The sequence below is a fragment of the Setaria italica genome, chromosome III (assembly GCF_000263155.2).
Source record: "Setaria italica strain Yugu1 chromosome III, Setaria_italica_v2.0, whole genome shotgun sequence".
Lineage (NCBI taxonomy): Eukaryota > Viridiplantae > Streptophyta > Magnoliopsida > Poales > Poaceae > Setaria > Setaria italica.
Window position 1 is genome coordinate 47,492,442 of NC_028452.1, and position 18,872 is coordinate 47,511,313.

General features: G+C 42.9%; 3 protein-coding genes across 3 annotated transcripts; all 3 read right to left on the bottom strand.

The window, feature by feature from the left end:
* Positions 1 to 486: 486 nt before the first annotated feature.
* On the bottom strand, positions 487 to 1,323 carry LOC101775510 (uncharacterized protein Os08g0218700/LOC_Os08g12160). Its single transcript, XM_004962975.1, has one exon. The coding sequence runs from the start codon at positions 1,309 to 1,311 to the stop codon at positions 658 to 660; it is 654 nt and encodes a 217-aa protein (XP_004963032.1). The 5' UTR covers positions 1,312 to 1,323; the 3' UTR covers positions 487 to 657.
* A 10,396-nt stretch (positions 1,324 to 11,719) lies between these two features.
* LOC101782533 (uncharacterized protein Os08g0218700/LOC_Os08g12160) lies at positions 11,720 to 12,352 on the bottom strand. The gene has a single exon (XM_004964093.2). The coding sequence runs from the start codon at positions 12,350 to 12,352 to the stop codon at positions 11,720 to 11,722; it is 633 nt and encodes a 210-aa protein (XP_004964150.2).
* A 5,049-nt stretch (positions 12,353 to 17,401) lies between these two features.
* On the bottom strand, positions 17,402 to 18,034 carry LOC101782945 (uncharacterized protein Os08g0218700/LOC_Os08g12160). The gene has a single exon (XM_004964094.1). The coding sequence runs from the start codon at positions 18,032 to 18,034 to the stop codon at positions 17,402 to 17,404; it is 633 nt and encodes a 210-aa protein (XP_004964151.1).
* Positions 18,035 to 18,872: the final 838 nt, after the last annotated feature.

Here is an 18,872-nt window from a genome sequence, read left to right on the forward strand (position 1 = left end):
GATGCGTAAAATGCACGGGCATGGATGCCGGGTACATGACGAGCTCGCCAAGGACCAGGATTTGCTCCGCGCGGTCGTGGGGCAGTGAGCAACGCCTTTGGGGCGATGGATGAGCAGGTTCTCCCGCGTGGACAGGTAACCCGCCCTTGCATGGTGTGCCAGTTCACTCATCCACATCACTAGCTGTGACCAATTGTGCAAGTGCCGTTCACGTGCTAAATATGCATAAACAAGCATATATAAAAATTAAATGATCGCACTACCAACATCATCACTTCCTTCGGACCCTCAAAGGAACACGGCAAAAGAAACTAGTCTCGTTGAATACTGTACCACTACCATAATCTGCGAAGCTCCCCGAGTGACGGAAACACTCGGGGCTATAAAAAAAATGCTCGGGAAACAAATAATAGGATGCTGAAATAAACAATAATTTATTTCTTCAAATGATAAATAAATTACAAGTTGTAGAGTAGCTCAGAAAATTAAATGATCAACTCAAATGCATGGAAGCATACATATATATAGCTTTATTACTGAATAAGGAATCTTAATTATTGAATAGAATTACCATGAATATAATGAATAATATAAATAGTGTACATGAAGAGATAGGACTGATTTGGATAGGCACCGATGCAGGTAATGCAAAACGTCCTATGGGTTTTCTCCGTCTGGAGATTGAGGAGCCCACTTGAGCCTGGGCCTGGAGATAATAGCAGCGGCGGCATATTCGGAGTGGTCCGCCACGATGGAGCTGGGGACCCGATCCATGATGCGCTTGAGGCCACCATCCCAGCACTTGACGAAGTTGATGTCGACGTCGCGGAGCCAGTTCCAGACGAGGAGAAAGTCCGGGTCCTTGGCTTTTAGCTTGTCGTCGGCGATGGCGCTTATGCGGCCGAGCGCCGGCAGCGCCTGATCCCTGGCCCCGGCGACGGTCTCGTCAAGCATCCTGATGCACCCTTCCAGTTTGCCAGCCTCGCCGAACGAGCGCAGGTCCTTGGCGAGGTCCGCGAGCTTGGACACCATGACGGTGACGATGGCGAGGGAGGCCCTGTTGTAGCTGCTGTTGATGGACGCGGCGTACGGGAGCAGGAGCTCGTAGCACGCCCTGGCGGCATCCGGCCTCCTGATGCAGGTCTCGTTGCAGCCGGCGCGGATGAAATCCTTCGCCTCGGCGGAGGCGGGCAGGTTCTCCACCAGCAGTGGCTTGTTTGCGCCTGCGGCCGCGCACCTCGATGCCGCGGCGGCGAAGGCTGTTAATACCACCGCCGCAAGCACACGCATCTTTGGCGGGAGAGCAGACATGTTTGTTAACTAATTTAATTTGACGCTTCTCTCTAGCTTGTGTCTCGGCCTATATATACACTGCTGATACACACACAACTGATGCATGCATGCATGCTGTCCCTATTTTAGGCTCAGCCCCACCACTACCGGCCACTATTTTAGGCTCATGCGCCTGTGCGGGCTCTTGACAAGTGTGTGGCCGTGGAACCGGGCCCGTGTTCTCGGACAGGGACGGACGGAGGAGAGGGAGCCGAACGGCGTTGCGCGGCCGAAGAGGCAGGGATGGGCAGGGAGGGTGGCCGCGGCCACCGGAGAGCGGGAGAGGTAGGGACGGGCGGAGGAGGAGGCTCGGGCGAGAGGCAGGGGTGGCCGGAGTGCTGGATGGGTGGGGAGGAAGCTGCGGACTGGGACGATTCGCTCGTAAACGGAGTGGATTCCGGGACGCATGTGTTAATGGCCTAAATCACAATAAATCAATGACTAGATCCACCTGTCAATGAGATTAGGTTGGACAAAAAAAAAGTGGGTAGAAGTGTTTCTCACTTTAATAATAAGTAAGATTGTAATATATATAATCCTAAAATGTATGGAAGTGATTCCGTATACGAATCTAATGATATGAAATTGGTTTGGTATCATGATAACTTCTAAATTCTTAGATCAAGTATGGGCCAAAGATTAATATATTTAAATTAATCTTGGGTTGCGCGCTCCTTACAATTTCTTATAACATGGAGAGGACACAGCATAAAGAATTGACCGACGAAGGTAGGTTGTCCAAGGATAAAGACGACGACGCAATAGGTTGTCCAAGAATTGACCGACGAAGCTAGGTTGCGTGCCCTTTACAAGCTTCAAAAGTCGGTAAAACATTGGATAACGTTCGTGTTTTCTAATCTTTACCATTCTAACTTTTTAAAGGACCGCTGTGGAGGTATGCCTGCAACAGCTAAATGATCATGGATACTTTTTGCCACACTACTTATATTTAAAATAAATGCGCTTGAGGAGGGAAGCAGTAGTGTGATTATGATTGCTGAAAGGCTATGTCATCTGAATCAACATGACATGGTATGGATCTAATCATCCTTTTATCTTTAATTAGGTTACATCTTTTAAATTTCATAATGTTATTCTCTTCTTTTAGGATATCTATAATCAAACCTTTGCGGCAATAAGCTTTCAAGCGATTCTGGAACAAGTCGTGGAAAGGTTGGGATATAGTTACAGCGTTGGATACCCGACACGCACTAGATATTTCACACTCTAGGCTAAGCCCTCTTTGTACAAGGCATCTCAAACGACGGACACACTATTGTTTGAGATTTATGGTTGTCCAAATTAGTGTCATTTTGAAGCACTAGAGAGTGCACTAGTTCATGCTCTAATTTATATTGACGACGTTATAGACTTTAAATTGTAGATATGAATTATGCTCCATATCTAAGTAAGCTATCCAGACTAAGCCCATGGTATGCATGGACGTAACATTTGCCGTATGTATTTGAACTTCTCTCTAAAACAAGTAATGTTGTATGAACTCAAGTACTTACTTTTCTTATGTATTTGAATTATTAATAGAAGTGGTTCTCTCTAAGATCTCAAATGTAATATTATAGATATATATTAGTGTACCAATGTAGAACAAAGAAACAGAAATAGGTAAAGGAAACAAATATGAATATAGAATAAGGGAATAGAAATAAGGAAAAAGAAAAAAAATTAGTACCGGTTAGGCATACCAACCGTTATTTGAACCGGTACTAAAGGGTCCCCCTCTAGTACCGATTGGCCAGTACCGGTTGCACAACCGGGGGGGGGGGGTTATGAACCGGTACTGGACGCTATTTTTCCAGTAGTGTAAAGTGGTGGAATGCACGTGAAAAATATGCGTGAACAAGTTGTAGTGTACATATATAGCTATATAAAAATTGTGCGAGTGCTGTTCACATGCTAAATGTGCATAAACAAGCTGTAGTGTACATATATAGCTATATAAAAATTCAGTGATCAAATCAAAGCGTGTGCTGACCTTCCGCGGTTGAAAATATTTTTCCCAGCAAAACTCTTTCACCAACCGGTACTAAATGTAGCCTTTAGTACCAACCCAGTACAAATGCTTAACAAAATAAGAATACCAGTACGAGACACCCATCGTGTGCAATCAACATGTAAACTCACAGCCCTACTCTAGGTTCCTACTGCTGATCACACTACCAACATCATCACTTTCTTTAGCACCTCAAAGGAACATGGCCAAACGACCTAGCCTAATTGAATTCTGTACCACTACCATAATCCGCGAAACTCCCGAGCGCCGGAAACACTCGGGACTGTAAAAAATGCTCGAGAAACAAATAATAGGATACTGAAATAAACAATAACTTATTTCTTCAAATGATAAATAAATTACAAGTTGCAGAGTACAAATATAGCTCAGAAAATTAAATGATCAACGCAAATGCATAGATGCATACATATAGCTTTATTACTGAATAAGGAACCTTAATTATTGAATAGAATTACCATGAATATAATAAATAATATAAATAGTGTACGTGAAGCTAGAGAGATGACTGATTTGGATAGGCACCGACGCAGGTAATGCAAAACGTCCTAGGGGTTTTTTCCATCTGGAGATCGAGGAGTCCAGTTGGGCCTGGGCCTAAAGAAAATAGCAGCGGTGGCATATTCATGTCTAATATTGGATCTCCTTGTTTGTCGTATGTATTAAGGATTAGTTTTACTTCTAATAGCTTACTGCAGATGCTTTCTTGTTTGTGTAATATGCTGCGTAATCATGTTGAGCCTGAGGCTTGTAAGAATTCCTCTTATTTGATTATTGCATGGATTAGTGTCATGAAGGATATGAACCCTGTGTACAATCAAGATAATTCACTTTTTTTTCCTCAAATATATGCTTACAAGCCCATTAGGTGGTGTAAACGTTAGAATGCATTAGCCTGGTAAAGATAAGTTACGCATTTTTAATAAATTTTTGGATTGGTTGATATCATCCTTAACACCTGCATTTAAACAATTTGTCTCTTTTGATCCTGACTATTACTAATTAGAGGATCGTGTCGTTTCGCTGTTGCTAATTACTAATTAGTGATACTGCGAAAAGCGTGTTGCTCTGATGCTTATGGCCCATTTCGTTCAATGAATTATTATCTCATCCAACAACTGGTTACATTAAATTCATTGCTGTGATTATTTGATTATAAGATGCAGCAAAGAAAACATGTCATTGATCTCTACAACTTATCAGCTGTGGTACTGCCCATTCACCAATTGATCTGTCGTGGTACAAGCCATGGTGTAATTGTCTAGGATTAATGTCTTTCATCTCTGCAAGATCTAATAGGATGCAGCTATCAAAGTAAATTTAAGCTGACACATATCAATATGAGTTGAATATATCATCAGTACATTTAGTTTCTAATGGACATCATGTACACAATCTCGTGCTGCAAGGTGTGCTAATAACTAATTGTACTAGAAGCTACATGCAGTAATACTTTTACCACGTATTACAAGCTGCAAGGTGTGATTCTTGTATTTTGAACTATTTTTGTGTACTGAATAAGGACTTCTGATTTTGTTACTTCCATGAGAATCTGAAATTTTAAGGGTGGGATGCAAGAAGCAAATAACTGCTTCTTTTTCTATCGCAAAAGCTACTGAACAACTTCCAATTGGCTATACAAATTTTCATGAAACAAAATTCTCAAATATATGATTTTGGTTGCTCGTAGTACCGCACAGGCACGATACTTATATAAAAAAACTAAAGAGCGGAAAAGCTTCGTATGTCGTTCACCCTCCGCTCCATTGTTCCCACGTTACAACGAACCGGCATCCTCTGATTCTTTTTTTTCCCGCCCATCTACTTCCCTCCGTCCTATCCGATGTCCACCTGTCCTATCCGGAACCGTCCATCCGCTTCCCTTCGTCCTATCCGGTGTTCGCTTCCCTCCCCGCCTTCCACGCCGACCCGATCCCCCACTCTCGACCATTCGCTTCCTTCCATCCTATCTGGAACCACCCATCCACTTCCCTCCATCCTATCCGGCGTCCGCTTCCCTCCCCGTCGTCCACGCTGACCCGATCCCCCACTCTCGACCCTCGAGGTGGCGGCGGGTTCCACGATCTGTTCAACTCTGTGCGCCGCTCCATCTCCTTCCGCTCGGGCGCCTCCGTGCTCGATGAGGCCATCGCTTCCTCCTCTTCTTCCTTCGCCGCAGGTGGTGGAGGGTTAGGGAGCGGATCAGCAGCCACCAACGCAATTCGTGGGGGATGGGGCTGCTCGGGATGGCGGCCAAGAGCCCCTCACCCACGCGCCTCCTTCCACCGCCTCTGTCGCCGCCCCCGCCCACTGCTGGGGCCGAGGCCTCAGCCTCAGATGGATGTGGCGATGTGGTGGGAGAAGGAACTGGCGGAGGGGAGGAGAATCCGCTGATCCAGTGGTGGAAGGGTGACCTCTCATATGGTGAAATTTTTCAAAAATAGGCCCTTGCTGACCGGATCTTTATTTATTGCCACATGGACATGCATTTTATATATCTTTGCTCAATGAAAATGCGATATGCCATCCATGTTGGGTGATATTTAAATGGAAAAAGCTACTGCGCGCGGGATTGCACCAGCGCACGACCTGCGCACGGCCTGTGGGCTACTACAACCCATGCTTTTGGTTTCACTTTAAAAAATGCGATAACTTTCTAATGGAGTGTCCATTTTCAATTCTATTTTCACTAATGCATTTCTTGTGATGAGATCTACAAAACAAGATCCATGATGCATATATTTTAGAGTATTTTTTTGTACTCGCAGTGTTGCCCGCGTTGATGGGCTTCGAGGGACCGATGACTTGGCTGTCGCCGGCCACCAGCAAGGGGACCGGTGTGGCGACGCCGGAGGTTTCGATCATTCCAGCAGTCGCCCTGCTCGTCATGGTGGCCCACCCTCCTCCACCATCAATCGCCTCGCTACCCTTTGCCATCCCTTTAGAGGGGGAAGGCGAGAGCTCAGCGGCCGAGGCGGTGACTTTGGAGGTGGTGGTCCTGGCGGACTCCTCATTATCGGAGGCGGCTGCCACTGATGGCGGCGTGGAGGCAGCATCTGTGTGGACCGCACTCGACCGTGCCTCCCGACTTCAGGTGGCACTAGCCGGGGTGGCGCCCACGCCGAGCAGGGGCCCCACGCTCACTTGGAGCATCCTCAACAGCCCGGCAAGGCACTATTTTCCCTCAACGACGTCCAGGAGATGGCGTCATAGGGGAGTGCACTCCACTACAAGAAACCTATTAATCTATGACGAATTTTATGTGACGTTTTCAGAGAACATCACTAATTGTACACAATCTGTGATGATTTTCAATTTCATGTCACGAATCTGTTAAAGTGGATATGAGGCCCGTAATACAGTGACGTTTTATCAATTTTATCACGAAGCGGCCCAAAACCTGTGGCGTTTTATCAAATTTATCACGAAGCGGTCCAAAACCTGTGACGTTATAATAAATTCGTCACAAAGCGGTCCCAAACCTGTGATGTTATAATAAATCCGTCACCTTCCAAAACCTGTGATGTTATAATAAATTCGTCGTGATTAACAAATTTAGAATTATAGGGAGCAAATAAAATTTAAAAAAAGGAAAAAGGAATTTTTGACACAAGCTTCGGCCTGCTCGTGTGCGCGGGTTGCCTGGGCCGGTTCTGCTAAACAAGCTCACACTAAACAAGCTCACACAGCATGAATTGTTCAACGAAAAGATAGAGCCTAAATTGGCTTGCACTGATTACTTACTGTAGCATAACAATGACATTTCTTTTGAGAAATTCTGCTGTTTGAGCTGCTTACCTGCGTGGGCCGCTCGGCTTGCCTGTTGGAGTCTTGATCCGCTGGCCTGGTGGCGCTGTCCACCTGGGCTGCAAGCCACCCACCGTGCGCTGCTGGCCTGCTTCGCGAGCTGGAGCTGCTGTGCAGCCCGCTCGGCCTGCTGCTCCCGGCCTGATAGCGCTGGGCCTGCTGCGCTGCTGCTGTTCGCCTGGCCCGCCTGGCTCTGCTCGCTGGGCCTGGCTGCTTTGCGCTGGTGGACGCGGCACGCACGCGCGCGACCGAGCGCTCGTTGCCTCCCTCGCCGGGCGAAGCCTCCTGCACGAGAGAAACAACCAGGAACAGAAGAAAAGAAGGAAGAACACAAGAACTCCGCCCAACCTTCAAATCTAAAATGCTCCCTCAAAAGTCGTGGATTTTGGAGAAAAACAAAACCCTACCAAAAACACAATTTTTAGAAAAACTTCAAATTCACACCAAATCCGTGAGGGATTTGATGGAGGATCATACCAAAGTTGCTCACAAGTATCCTAGCAACAAAACCCACCAACAAATTTCACCTTGGAGCCAAACACGAAGAAGTTATTATTTTAATTATTATATGGTAATTTGAAGATAGAAGTTTGAATTGTCCATACAAGATAATTAAATTATTTTATATATCTTCAAGGCATGGGTTAGAATTGAACATACAAGCTTAAATATAAATTTTTATGCATTTTTTAATCTTTTTGGAGGTACACATGGTTTAACTTGGAATTACTTTCGATGAGCACGTACAAATTTGTTTAAATGATAGAAAATACTAAATCTGTTAAAAAATTCTTAAACTCCTACATGACAATTTAGATGTTGTCTATTACATGTAAAAATATAATTAGGGGTATATACAATAATTATTTTGCAAGTTACTTCAAAGGGTGTATAATTAGTTAGTTAAAAAATAGAAAAATAACTTTTTTGCACAACAAGTGGCAATGTAAATCCACAAATGTCAACAACAAGGTAAAGGTAAGGTTGTGTCCAATTTTGAGGTGCATACGAGTTCGAACATGTAAAATGCTATTTAAATCTCAAAGTTTGACTTGAGTTAGCAGAAACTATGCGAGAGATGTATCCATTTGTAAAAAATATATAGTACATCTTTAATAAAATCTGGTAAAACTTTTATGACAAGCTTATAGACCCAAAATATGTTGTCATGTCAATTTGTAGAATTTTCTGACCAAATTTAGATATTATTGTAATTATTATGTGGTCATTTGGATATAGAAGTTTGAATTTTTCCTAGAAGACAATTGAATTATTTTATATATCTCCAAGACATGGACTAGAACTGAACATACAAGCCTAAATATAAGTTTTTTGTATTTCTTTAATCTTATTGGAGGTACACGTAGTTCAACTTAGAATTACTTTCGATAAGCACGTAGAAATTCATTTAAATGATAGAAAATACTAAATCTGTTAAGCACGTAGAAATTCTCCTACATGACAACTTAGATGTTGTCTATTACATGTAAACTGTAATTAGGGTATATAAAATAATTATTTTGCAAGTTACTTCAAAGGGTGTATTAATTAGTTAGTTAAAAAAAATAGAAAAATAACTTTTTTGCACACCAAGTAGCAATGTAAATCCACAAATGTCAACAACAAGGTAAAGGTAAGGTTGTGTCCAATTTTGAGGTGCATACGAGTTCGAACATGTAAAATGCTACTTAAGTCTCAAAGTTTGACTTGAGTTAGTATAAACTATGTGAGAGATGTATCCATTTGTAAATAATATATAATACATCTTTAATAAAACCTTGTAAAACTTTTATGACAAGATTATAGGTCCAAAATATGTTGTCATGTCAATTTGTAGAATTTTCTGACCAAATTTAAATATTATTGTAATTATTATGTTGTAATTTGGAGATAGAAGTTTGAATTTTCCCTAGAAGATAATTGAATTCTGTACCACTACCATAATCCGCGAAACTCCCGAGCGCCGGAAACACTCGGGACTGTAAAAAATGCTCGAGAAACAAAAAAATAGGATACTGAAATAAACAATAACTTATTTCTTCAAATGATAAATAAATTACAAGTTGCAGAGTACAAATATAGCTCAGAAAATTAAATGATCAACGCAAATGCATAGATGCATACATATAGCTTTATTACTGAATAAGGAACCTTAATTATTGAATAGAATTACCATGAATATAATAAATAATATAAATAGTGTACGTGAAGCTAGAGAGATGACTGATTTGGATAGGCACCGACGCAGGTAATGCAAAACGTCCTAGGGGTTTTTTCCGTCTGGAGATCGAGGAGTCCAGTTGGGCCTGGGCCTAAAGAAAATAGCAGCGGTGGCATATTCATGTCTAATATTGGATCTCCTTGTTTGTCATATGTATTAAGGATTAGTTTTACTTCTAATAGCTTACTGCAGATGCTTTCTTGTTTGTGTAATATGCTGCGTAATCATGTTGAGCCTGACGCTTGTAAGAATTCCTCTTATTTGATTATTGCATGGATTAGTGTCATGAAGGATATGAACCCTGTGTACAATCAAGATAATTCACTTTTTTTTCCTCAAATATATGCTTACAAGCCCATTAGGTGGTGTAAACGTTAGAATGCATTAGCCTGGTAAAGATAAGTTACGCATTTTTAATAAATTTTTGGATTGGTTGATATCATCCTTAACACCTGCATTTAAACAATTTGTCTCTTTTGATCCAGACTTTTACTAATTAGAGGATCGTGTCGTTTCGCTGTTGCTAATTACTAATTAGTGGTACTGCGAAAAGCGTGTTGCTCTGATGCTTATGACCCATTTCGTTCAATGAATTATTATCTCATCTTTGATGGAATTAACACTAGAATGAAAATATGATTCTGTCCTCAACAACTGGTTACTTTAAATTCATTGCTGTGATTATTTGATTATAAGATGCCGCAAAGAAAACATGTCATTGATCTCTACAACTTATCAGCTGTGGCACCAATTGATCAGTCGTGGTACAAGCCATGGCGTAATTGTCTAGGATTAGCCTGCACCAGTCCACAAATCAACCATGTGCTAGAATCTTAGAGGCAGTTGAAGCTTGCTGTATGACACTATGCAATCATGATAATTGCTATAGGACACTGAAGTGGATTACATTTTCTGCACGAGCATGTTTCTTTTTTTTTAAAAAATAACTGTGTCCTAGCATGTGTTTGATGTAAATGCAAACACTTTCTAAAATAAAGCAATTATTTTCTGTTACATACTTTGAAGTGTTAGATGTGGAAAGTGCTCCATCTTCCTAAAGCGTTGCTATCTCATTTACCAAGCCTTTCAATTATCTTTGCTCATTGGTTACTAAGACTAAAGATGGGTACAAAGTCAATGAAGCATGCACATGTATAAACACCAAATATAAGTTGTACCATAATAACTAGCACATAATTTGTTGCTTGTGAGGCAATTACGTGCTGTCCAGTCAACATTTGTTGGTACATGGATCTTTAAGAAATTGTCTTTAAGTTTATCAGCTAGGAAATTCAGTTTACTTTTTCTACACTTGGAAATAATAACTAGTAAATGACTCCAATTTCAAGCACCTTGACAATCTTGATTCTTATTTTAGAGAACCAGAAATGAGATCTGCTGCATCAGACTTATTACAGGTATTGGAAATTAGACTTATTGCAGGTATTGGAAATTAGATTTCTGAAATTAGACTCAGTAGCTATAATTGCACATTGTTATACTTTGAAAAGAGTAACACCTTTAAAGATTTTTGAAGCACCCATTGGTCACAGGAGGTATGGAGGATTTTTGTCAGATTACTCATGCTGCGCCCACGGTGATAGTCCTAAACCAAATTGAGTAATATGGGAAGGGTAGGTCTCTAATCTTTAATACTATTGCCATGAATGTTGAACTGTGGATTGCAGCTTCGCTGATGCGTAAAATGCACGGGCATGGATGCCGGGTACACGACGAGCTCACCAAGGACCAGGATTTGCTCCGCGCGGTCGTGGGGCAGTGAGCAACGCCTTTGGGGCGATGGATGAGCAGGTTCTCCCGCGTGGACAGGTAACCCGCCCTTGCATGGTGTGCCAGTTCACTCATCCACATCACTAGCTGTGACCAATTGTGCAAGTGCCGTTCACGTGCTAAATATGCATAAACAAGCATATATAAAAATTAAATGATCGCACTACCAACATCATCACTTCCTTCGGACCCTCAAAGGAACACGGCAAAAGAAACTAGTCCATAGTCTGCGAAGCTCCCCGAGTGACGGAAACACTCGGGGCTATAAAAAAAATGCTCGGGAAACAAATAATAGGATGCTGAAATAAACAATAATTTATTTCTTCAAATGATAAATAAATTACAAGTTGCAGAGTAGCTCAGAAAATTAAATGATCAACTCAAATGCATGGATGCATACATATATATAGCTTTATTACTGAATAAGGAACCTTAATTATTGAATAGAATTACCATGAATATAATGAATAATATAAATAGTGTACGTGAAGAGATAGGACTGATTTGGATAGGCACCGACGCAGGTAATGCAAAACGTCCTATGGGTTTTCTCCGTCTGGAGATTGAGGAGCCCACTTGAGCCTGGGCCTGAAGATAATAGCAGCGGCGGCATATTCGGAGTGGTCCGCCACGATGGAGCTGGGGACCCGATCCATGATGCGCTTGAGGCCACCATCCCAGCACTTGACGAAGTTGTTGTCGACGCCAACGAACCAGCTCCAAACGAGGAGAAAGCCCGGGTCCTTGGCTTTCAGCTTGTCGTCGGCGATGGCGCCTATGCGGTCGAGCGCCGGCAGCACCTGATCCCTGGCCCCGGCGACGGTCTCGTCAAGCATCCTGATGCACCCTTCCAGTTTGCCGGCCTCGCCGAACGAGCGCAGGTCCTTGGCGAGGTCCGTGAGCTTGGACACCATGACGGTGGTGATGGCGAGGGAGGCCCTGTTGTAGCTGCTGTTGATGGACGCGGCGTACGGGAGCAGGAGCTCGTAGCACGCCCTGGCGGCATCCGGCCTCCTGATGCAGGTCTCGTTGCAGCCGGCGCGGATGAAATCCTTCGCCTCGGCGGAGGCGGGCAGGTTCTCCACCAGCAGTGGCTTGTTTGCGCCGGCGGCCGCGCACGTCGATGCCGCGGCGGCGAAGGCTGTTAATACCACCGCCGCAAGCACATGCATCTTTGGCGGGAGAGCAGACATGTTTGTTAACTAATTTAATTTGACGCTTCTCTCTAGCTTGTGTCTCGGCCTATATATACACTGCTGATACACACACAACTGATGCATGCATGGATGGTGTCCCTATTTTAGGCTCAGCCCCACCACTACCGGCCACTATTTTAGGCTCATGCGCCTGTGCGGGCTCTTGACAAGTGTGTGGCCGTGGAACCGGGCCCGTGTTCTCGGACAGGGACGGACGGAGGAGAGGGAGCCGAACGGCGTTGCGCGGCCGAAGAGGCAGGGATTGGCAGGGAGGGTGGCCGCGGCCACCGGAGAGCGGGAGAGGTAGGGACGGGCGGAGGAGGAGGCTCGGGCGAGAGGCAGGGGTGGCCGGAGTGCTGGATGGGTGGGGAGGAAGCCGCGGACTGGGATGATTCGCTCGTAAACGGAGTGGATTCCGGGACCCATGTGTTAATGGCCTAAATCACAATAAATCAATGACTAGATCCACCTGTCAATGAGATTAGGTTGGACAAAAAAAGAGTGGGTAGAAGTGTTTCTCACTTTAATAATAAGTAAGATTGTAATATATATAATCCTAAAATGTATGGAAGTGATTCCGTATACGAATCTAATGATATGAAATTGGTTTGGTATCATGATAACTTCTAAATTCTTAGATCAAGTATGGGCCAAAGATTAATATATTTAAATTAATCTTGGGTTGCGCGCTCGTTACAATTTCTTTTAACATGGAGAGGACACAGCATAAAGAATTGACCGACGAAGGTAGGTTGTCCAAGGATAAAGATGACGACGCAATAGGTTGTGCAAGAATTGACCGATGAAGCTAGGTTGCGTGCCCTTTACAAGCTTCAAAAGTCGGTAAAACATTGGATAACGTTCGTGTTTTCTAATCTTTACCATTCTAACTTTTTAAAGGACCGTTGTGGAGGTATGCCTGCAACAGCTAAATGATCATGGATACTTTTTGCCACACTACTTATATTTAAAATAAATGCGCTTGAGGAGGGAAGCAGTAGTGTGATTATGATTGCTGAAAGGCTATGTCATCTGAATCAACATGACATGGTATGGATCTAATCATCCTTTTATCTTTAATTAGGTTACATCTTTTAAATTTCATAATGTTATTCTCTTCTTTTAGGATATCTATAATCAAACCTTTGCAGCAATAAGCTTTCAAGCGATTCTGGAACAAGTCGTGGAAAGGTTGGGATATAGTTACAGCGTTGGATACCCGACACGCACTAGATATTTCACACTCTAGGCTAAGCTCTCTTTGTACAAGGCATCTCAAACGACGGACACACTATTGTTTGAGATTTATGGTTGTCCAAATTAGTGTCATTTTGAAGCACTAGAGAGTGCACTAGTTCATGCTCTAATTTATATTGACGACGTTATAGACTTTAAATTGTAGATATGAATTATGCTCCATATCTAAGTAAGCTATCCAGCCTAAGCCCATGGTATGCATGGACGTAACATTTGCCGTATGTATTTGAACTTCTCTCTAAAACAAGTAATGTTGTATGAACTCAAGTACTTACTTTTCTTATATATTTGAATTATTAATAGAAGTGGTTCTCTCTAAGATCTCAAATGTAATATTATAGATATATATTAGTGTACCAATGTAGAACAAAGAAACAGAAATACGTAAAGGAAACAAATATGAATATAGAATAAGGGAATAGAAATAAGGAAACAGAAAAAAAAATTAGTACCGGTTGGGCATACCAACCGTTATTTGAACCGGTACTAAAGGGTCCCCCTCTAGTACCGATTGGTCATTACCGGTTGCACAACCGGGGGTTATGAACCGGTACTGGACGCTATTTTTCCAGTAGTGTAAAGTGGTGGAATGCACGTGAAAAATATGCATGAACAAGTTGGAGTGTACATATATAGCTATATAAAAATTGTGCGAGTGCTGTTCACATGCTAAATATGCATAAACAAGCTGTAGTGTACATATATAGCTATATAAAAATTCAATGATCAAATCAAACGTGTGCAGACCTTCCGCGGTTGAAAATATTTTTCCCCGCAAAACTCTTTCACCAACCGGTACTAAATGTAGCCTTTAGTACCAACCCAGTACAAATACTTAACAAAATAAGAATACCAGTACGAGACACCCATCGTGTGCAATCAACATGTAAACTCACAGCCCTACTCTACGTTCCTACTGCTGATGACACTACCAACATCATCACTTTCTTTAGCACCTCAAAGGAACATGGCGAAACGACCTAGCCTAATTGAATTCTGTACCACTACCATAATCTGCGAAACTCCGGAGCGCCGGAAACACTCGGGACTGTAAAAAATGCTCGAGAAACAAATAATAGGATACTGAAATAAACAATAATTTATTTCTTCAAATGATAAATAAATTACAAGTTGCAGAGTACAAATATAGCTCAGAAAATTAAATGATCAACGCAAATGCATGGATGCATACATATAGCTTTATTACTGAATAAGGAACCTTAATTATTGAATAGAATTACCATGAATATAATAAATAATATAAATAGTGTACGTGAAGCTAGAGAGATGACTGATTTGGATAGGCACCGACGCAGGTAATGCAAAACGTCCTAGGGGTTTTTTCCATCTGGAGATCGAGGAGTCCAGTTGGGCCTGGGCCTAAAGAAAATAGCAGCGGTGGCATATTCATGTCTAATATTGGATCTCCTTGTTTGTCGTATGTATTAAGGATTAGTTTTACTTCTAATAGCTTACTGCGGATGCTTTCTTGTTTGTGTAATATGCTGCGTAATCATGTTGAGCCTGAGGCTTGTAAGAATTCCTCTTATTTGATTATTGCATGGATTAGTGTCACGAAGGATATGACCCCTGTGTACAATCAAGATAATTGACTTTTTTTTCCCTCAAATATATGCTTACAAGCCCATTAGGTGGTGTAAACGTTAGAATGCATTAGCCTGGTAAAGATAAGTTACGCATTTTTAATAAATTTTTGGATTGGTTGATATCATCCTTAACACCTGCATTTAAACAATTTGTCTCTTTTGATCCTGACTATTACTAATTAGAGGATCGTGTCGTTTCGCTGTTGCTAATTACTAATTAGTGGTACTGCGAAAAGCGTGTTGCTCTGATGCTTATGGCCCATTTCGTTCAATGAATTATTATCTCATCTTTGATGGAATTAACACTAGAACAAAAATATGATTCTGTCCTCAACAACTGGTTACGTTAAATTCATTGCTGTGATTATTTGATTATAAGATGCAGCAAAGAAAACATGTCATTGATCTCTACAACTTATCAGCTGTGGCACCAATTGATCTGTCGTGGTACAAGCCATGGCGTAATTGTCTAGGATTAGCCTGCACCAATCCTCAAATCAACCATGTGCTAGAATCTTAGAGGCTATTGAAGCTTGCTGTATGACACTCTGCAATCATGATAATTGCTATAGGACACTGAAGTGGATTACATTTTCTGCACGAGCATGTTTCTTTTTTTTAAAAAATAACTGTGTCCTAGCATGTGTTTGATGTAAATGCAAACACTTTCTAAAATAAAGCAATTATTTTCTGTTACATACTTTGAAGTGTTAGATGTGGAAAGTGCTCCATCTTCCTAAAGCGTTGCTATCTCATTTACCAAGCCTTTCAATTATCTTTGCTCATTGGTTACTAAGACTAAAGATGGGTACAAAGTCAATGAAGCATGCACATGTATAAACACCAAATATAAGTTGTACCATAATAACTAGCACATAATTTGTTGCTTGTGAGGCAATTACGTGCTGTCCAGTCAACATTTGTTGGTACATGGATCTTTAAGAAATTGTCTTTAAGTTTATCAGCTAGGAAATTCAGTTTACTTTTTCTACACTTGGAAATAATAACTAGTAAATGACTCCAATTTCAAGCACCTTGACAATCTTGATTCTTATTTCAGAGAACCAGAAATGAGATCTGCTGCATCAGACTTATTACATGTATTGGAAATTAGACTTATTGCAGGTATTGGAAATTAGATTTTCTGAAATTAGACTCAGTAGCTATAATTGCACATTGTTATACTTTGAAAAGAGTAACACCTTTAAACATTTTTGAAGCACCCATTGGTCACAGGAGGTATGGAGGATTTTTGTCAGATTACTCATGCTGCGCCCAAGGTGATAGTCCTAAACCAAATTGAGTAATATGGGATACATATGAAATTCATGTACTGCTCTAGCTGAAATGATTCCATAGAATGATAGTGTTTGCTAATGCTCAGTGTATTTACATCTTTCCTTTTGTCTTTTTCAGGACAAGCCTCAGCCGCCACCTGAGGGCCGCCTTCGTGATGCTACTAAGGGTAGGTCTCTAATCTTTAATACTATTGCCATGAATGTTGAACTGTGGATTGCAGCTTCGCTGATGCGTAAAATGCACGGGCATGGATGCCGGGTACACGACGAGCTCACCAAGGACCAGGATTTGCTCCGCGCGGTCGTGGGGCAGTGAGCAACGCCTTTGGGGCGATGGATGAGCAGGTTCTCCCGCGTGGACAGGTAACCCGCCCTTGCATGGTGTGCCAGTTCACTCATCCACATCACTAGCTGTGACCAATTGTGCAAGTGCCGTTCACGTGCTAAATATGCATAAACAAGCATATATAAAAATTAAATGATCGCACTACCAACATCATCACTTCCTTCGGACCCTCAAAGGAACACGGCAAAAGAAACTAGTCCATAGTCTGCGAAGCTCCCCGAGTGACGGAAACACTCGGGGCTATAAAAAAAATGCTCGGGAAACAAATAATAGGATGCTGAAATAAACAATAATTTATTTCTTCAAATGATAAATAAATTACAAGTTGCAGAGTAGCTCAGAAAATTAAATGATCAACTCAAATGCATGGATGCATACATATATATAGCTTTATTACTGAATAAGGAACCTTAATTATTGAATAGAATTACCATGAATATAATGAATAATATAAATAGTGTACGTGAAGAGATAGGACTGATTTGGATAGGCACCGACGCAGGTAATGCAAAACGTCCTATGGGTTTTCTCCGTCTGGAGATTGAGGAGCCCACTTGAGCCTGGGCCTGAAGATAATAGCAGCGGCGGCATATTCGGAGTGGTCCGCCACGATGGAGCTGGGGACCCGATCCATGATGCGCTTGAGGCCACCATCCCAGCACTTGACGAAGTTGTTGTCGACGCCAACGAACCAGCTCCAAACGAGGAGAAAGCCCGGGTCCTTGGCTTTCAGCTTGTCGTCGGCGATGGCGCCTATGCGGTCGAGCGCCGGCAGCACCTGATCCCTGGCCCCGGCGACGGTCTCGTCAAGCATCCTGATGCACCCTTCCAGTTTGCCGGCCTCGCCGAACGAGCGCAGGTCCTTGGCGAGGTCCGTGAGCTTGGACACCATGACGGTGGTGATGGCGAGGGAGGCCCTGTTGTAGCTGCTGTTGATGGACGCGGCGTACGGGAGCAGGAGCTCGTAGCACGCCCTGGCGGCATCCGGCCTCCTGATGCAGGTCTCGTTGCAGCCGGCGCGGATGAAATCCTTCGCCTCGGCGGAGGCGGGCAGGTTCTCCACCAGCAGTGGCTTGTTTGCGCCGGCGGCCGCGCACGTCGATGCCGCGGCGGCGAAGGCTGTTAATACCACCGCCGCAAGCACACGCATCTTTGGCGGGAGAGCAGACATGTTTGTTAACTAATTTAATTTGACGCTTCTCTCTAGCTTGTGTCTCGGCCTATATATACACTGCTGATACACACACAACTGATGCATGCATGGATGGTGTCCCTATTTTAGGCTCAGCCCCACCACTACCGGCCACTATTTTAGGCTCATGCGCCTGTGCGGGCTCTTGACAAGTGTGTGGCCGTGGAACCGGGCCCGTGTTCTCGGACAGGGACGGACGAAGGAGAGGGAGCCGAACGGCGTTGCGCGGCCGAAGAGGCAGGGATGGGCAGGGAGGGTGGCCGCGGCCACCGGAGAGCGGGAGAGGTAGGGACGGGCGGAGGAGGAGGCTCGGGCGAGAGGCAGGGGTGGCCGGAGTGCTGGATGGGTGGGGAGGAAGCCGCGGACTGGGACGATTCGCTCGTAAACGGAGTGGATTCCGGGACCCATGTGTTAATGGCCTAAATCACAATAAATCAATGACTAGATCCACCTGTCAATGAGATTAGGTTGGACAAAAAAAGAGTGGGTAGAAGTGTTTCTCACTTTAATAATAAGTAAGATTGTAATATATATAATCCTAAAATGTATGGAAGTGATTCCGTATACGAATCTAATGATATGAAATTGGTTTGGTATCATGATAACTTCTAAATTCTTAGATCAAGTATGGGCCAAAGATTAATATATTTAAATTAATCTTGGGTTGCGCGCTCGTTACAATTTCTTTTAACATGGAGAGGACACAGCATAAAGAATTGACCGACGAAGGTAGGTTGTCCAAGGATAAAGATGACGACGCAATAGGTTGTGCAAGAATTGACCGATGAAGCTAGGT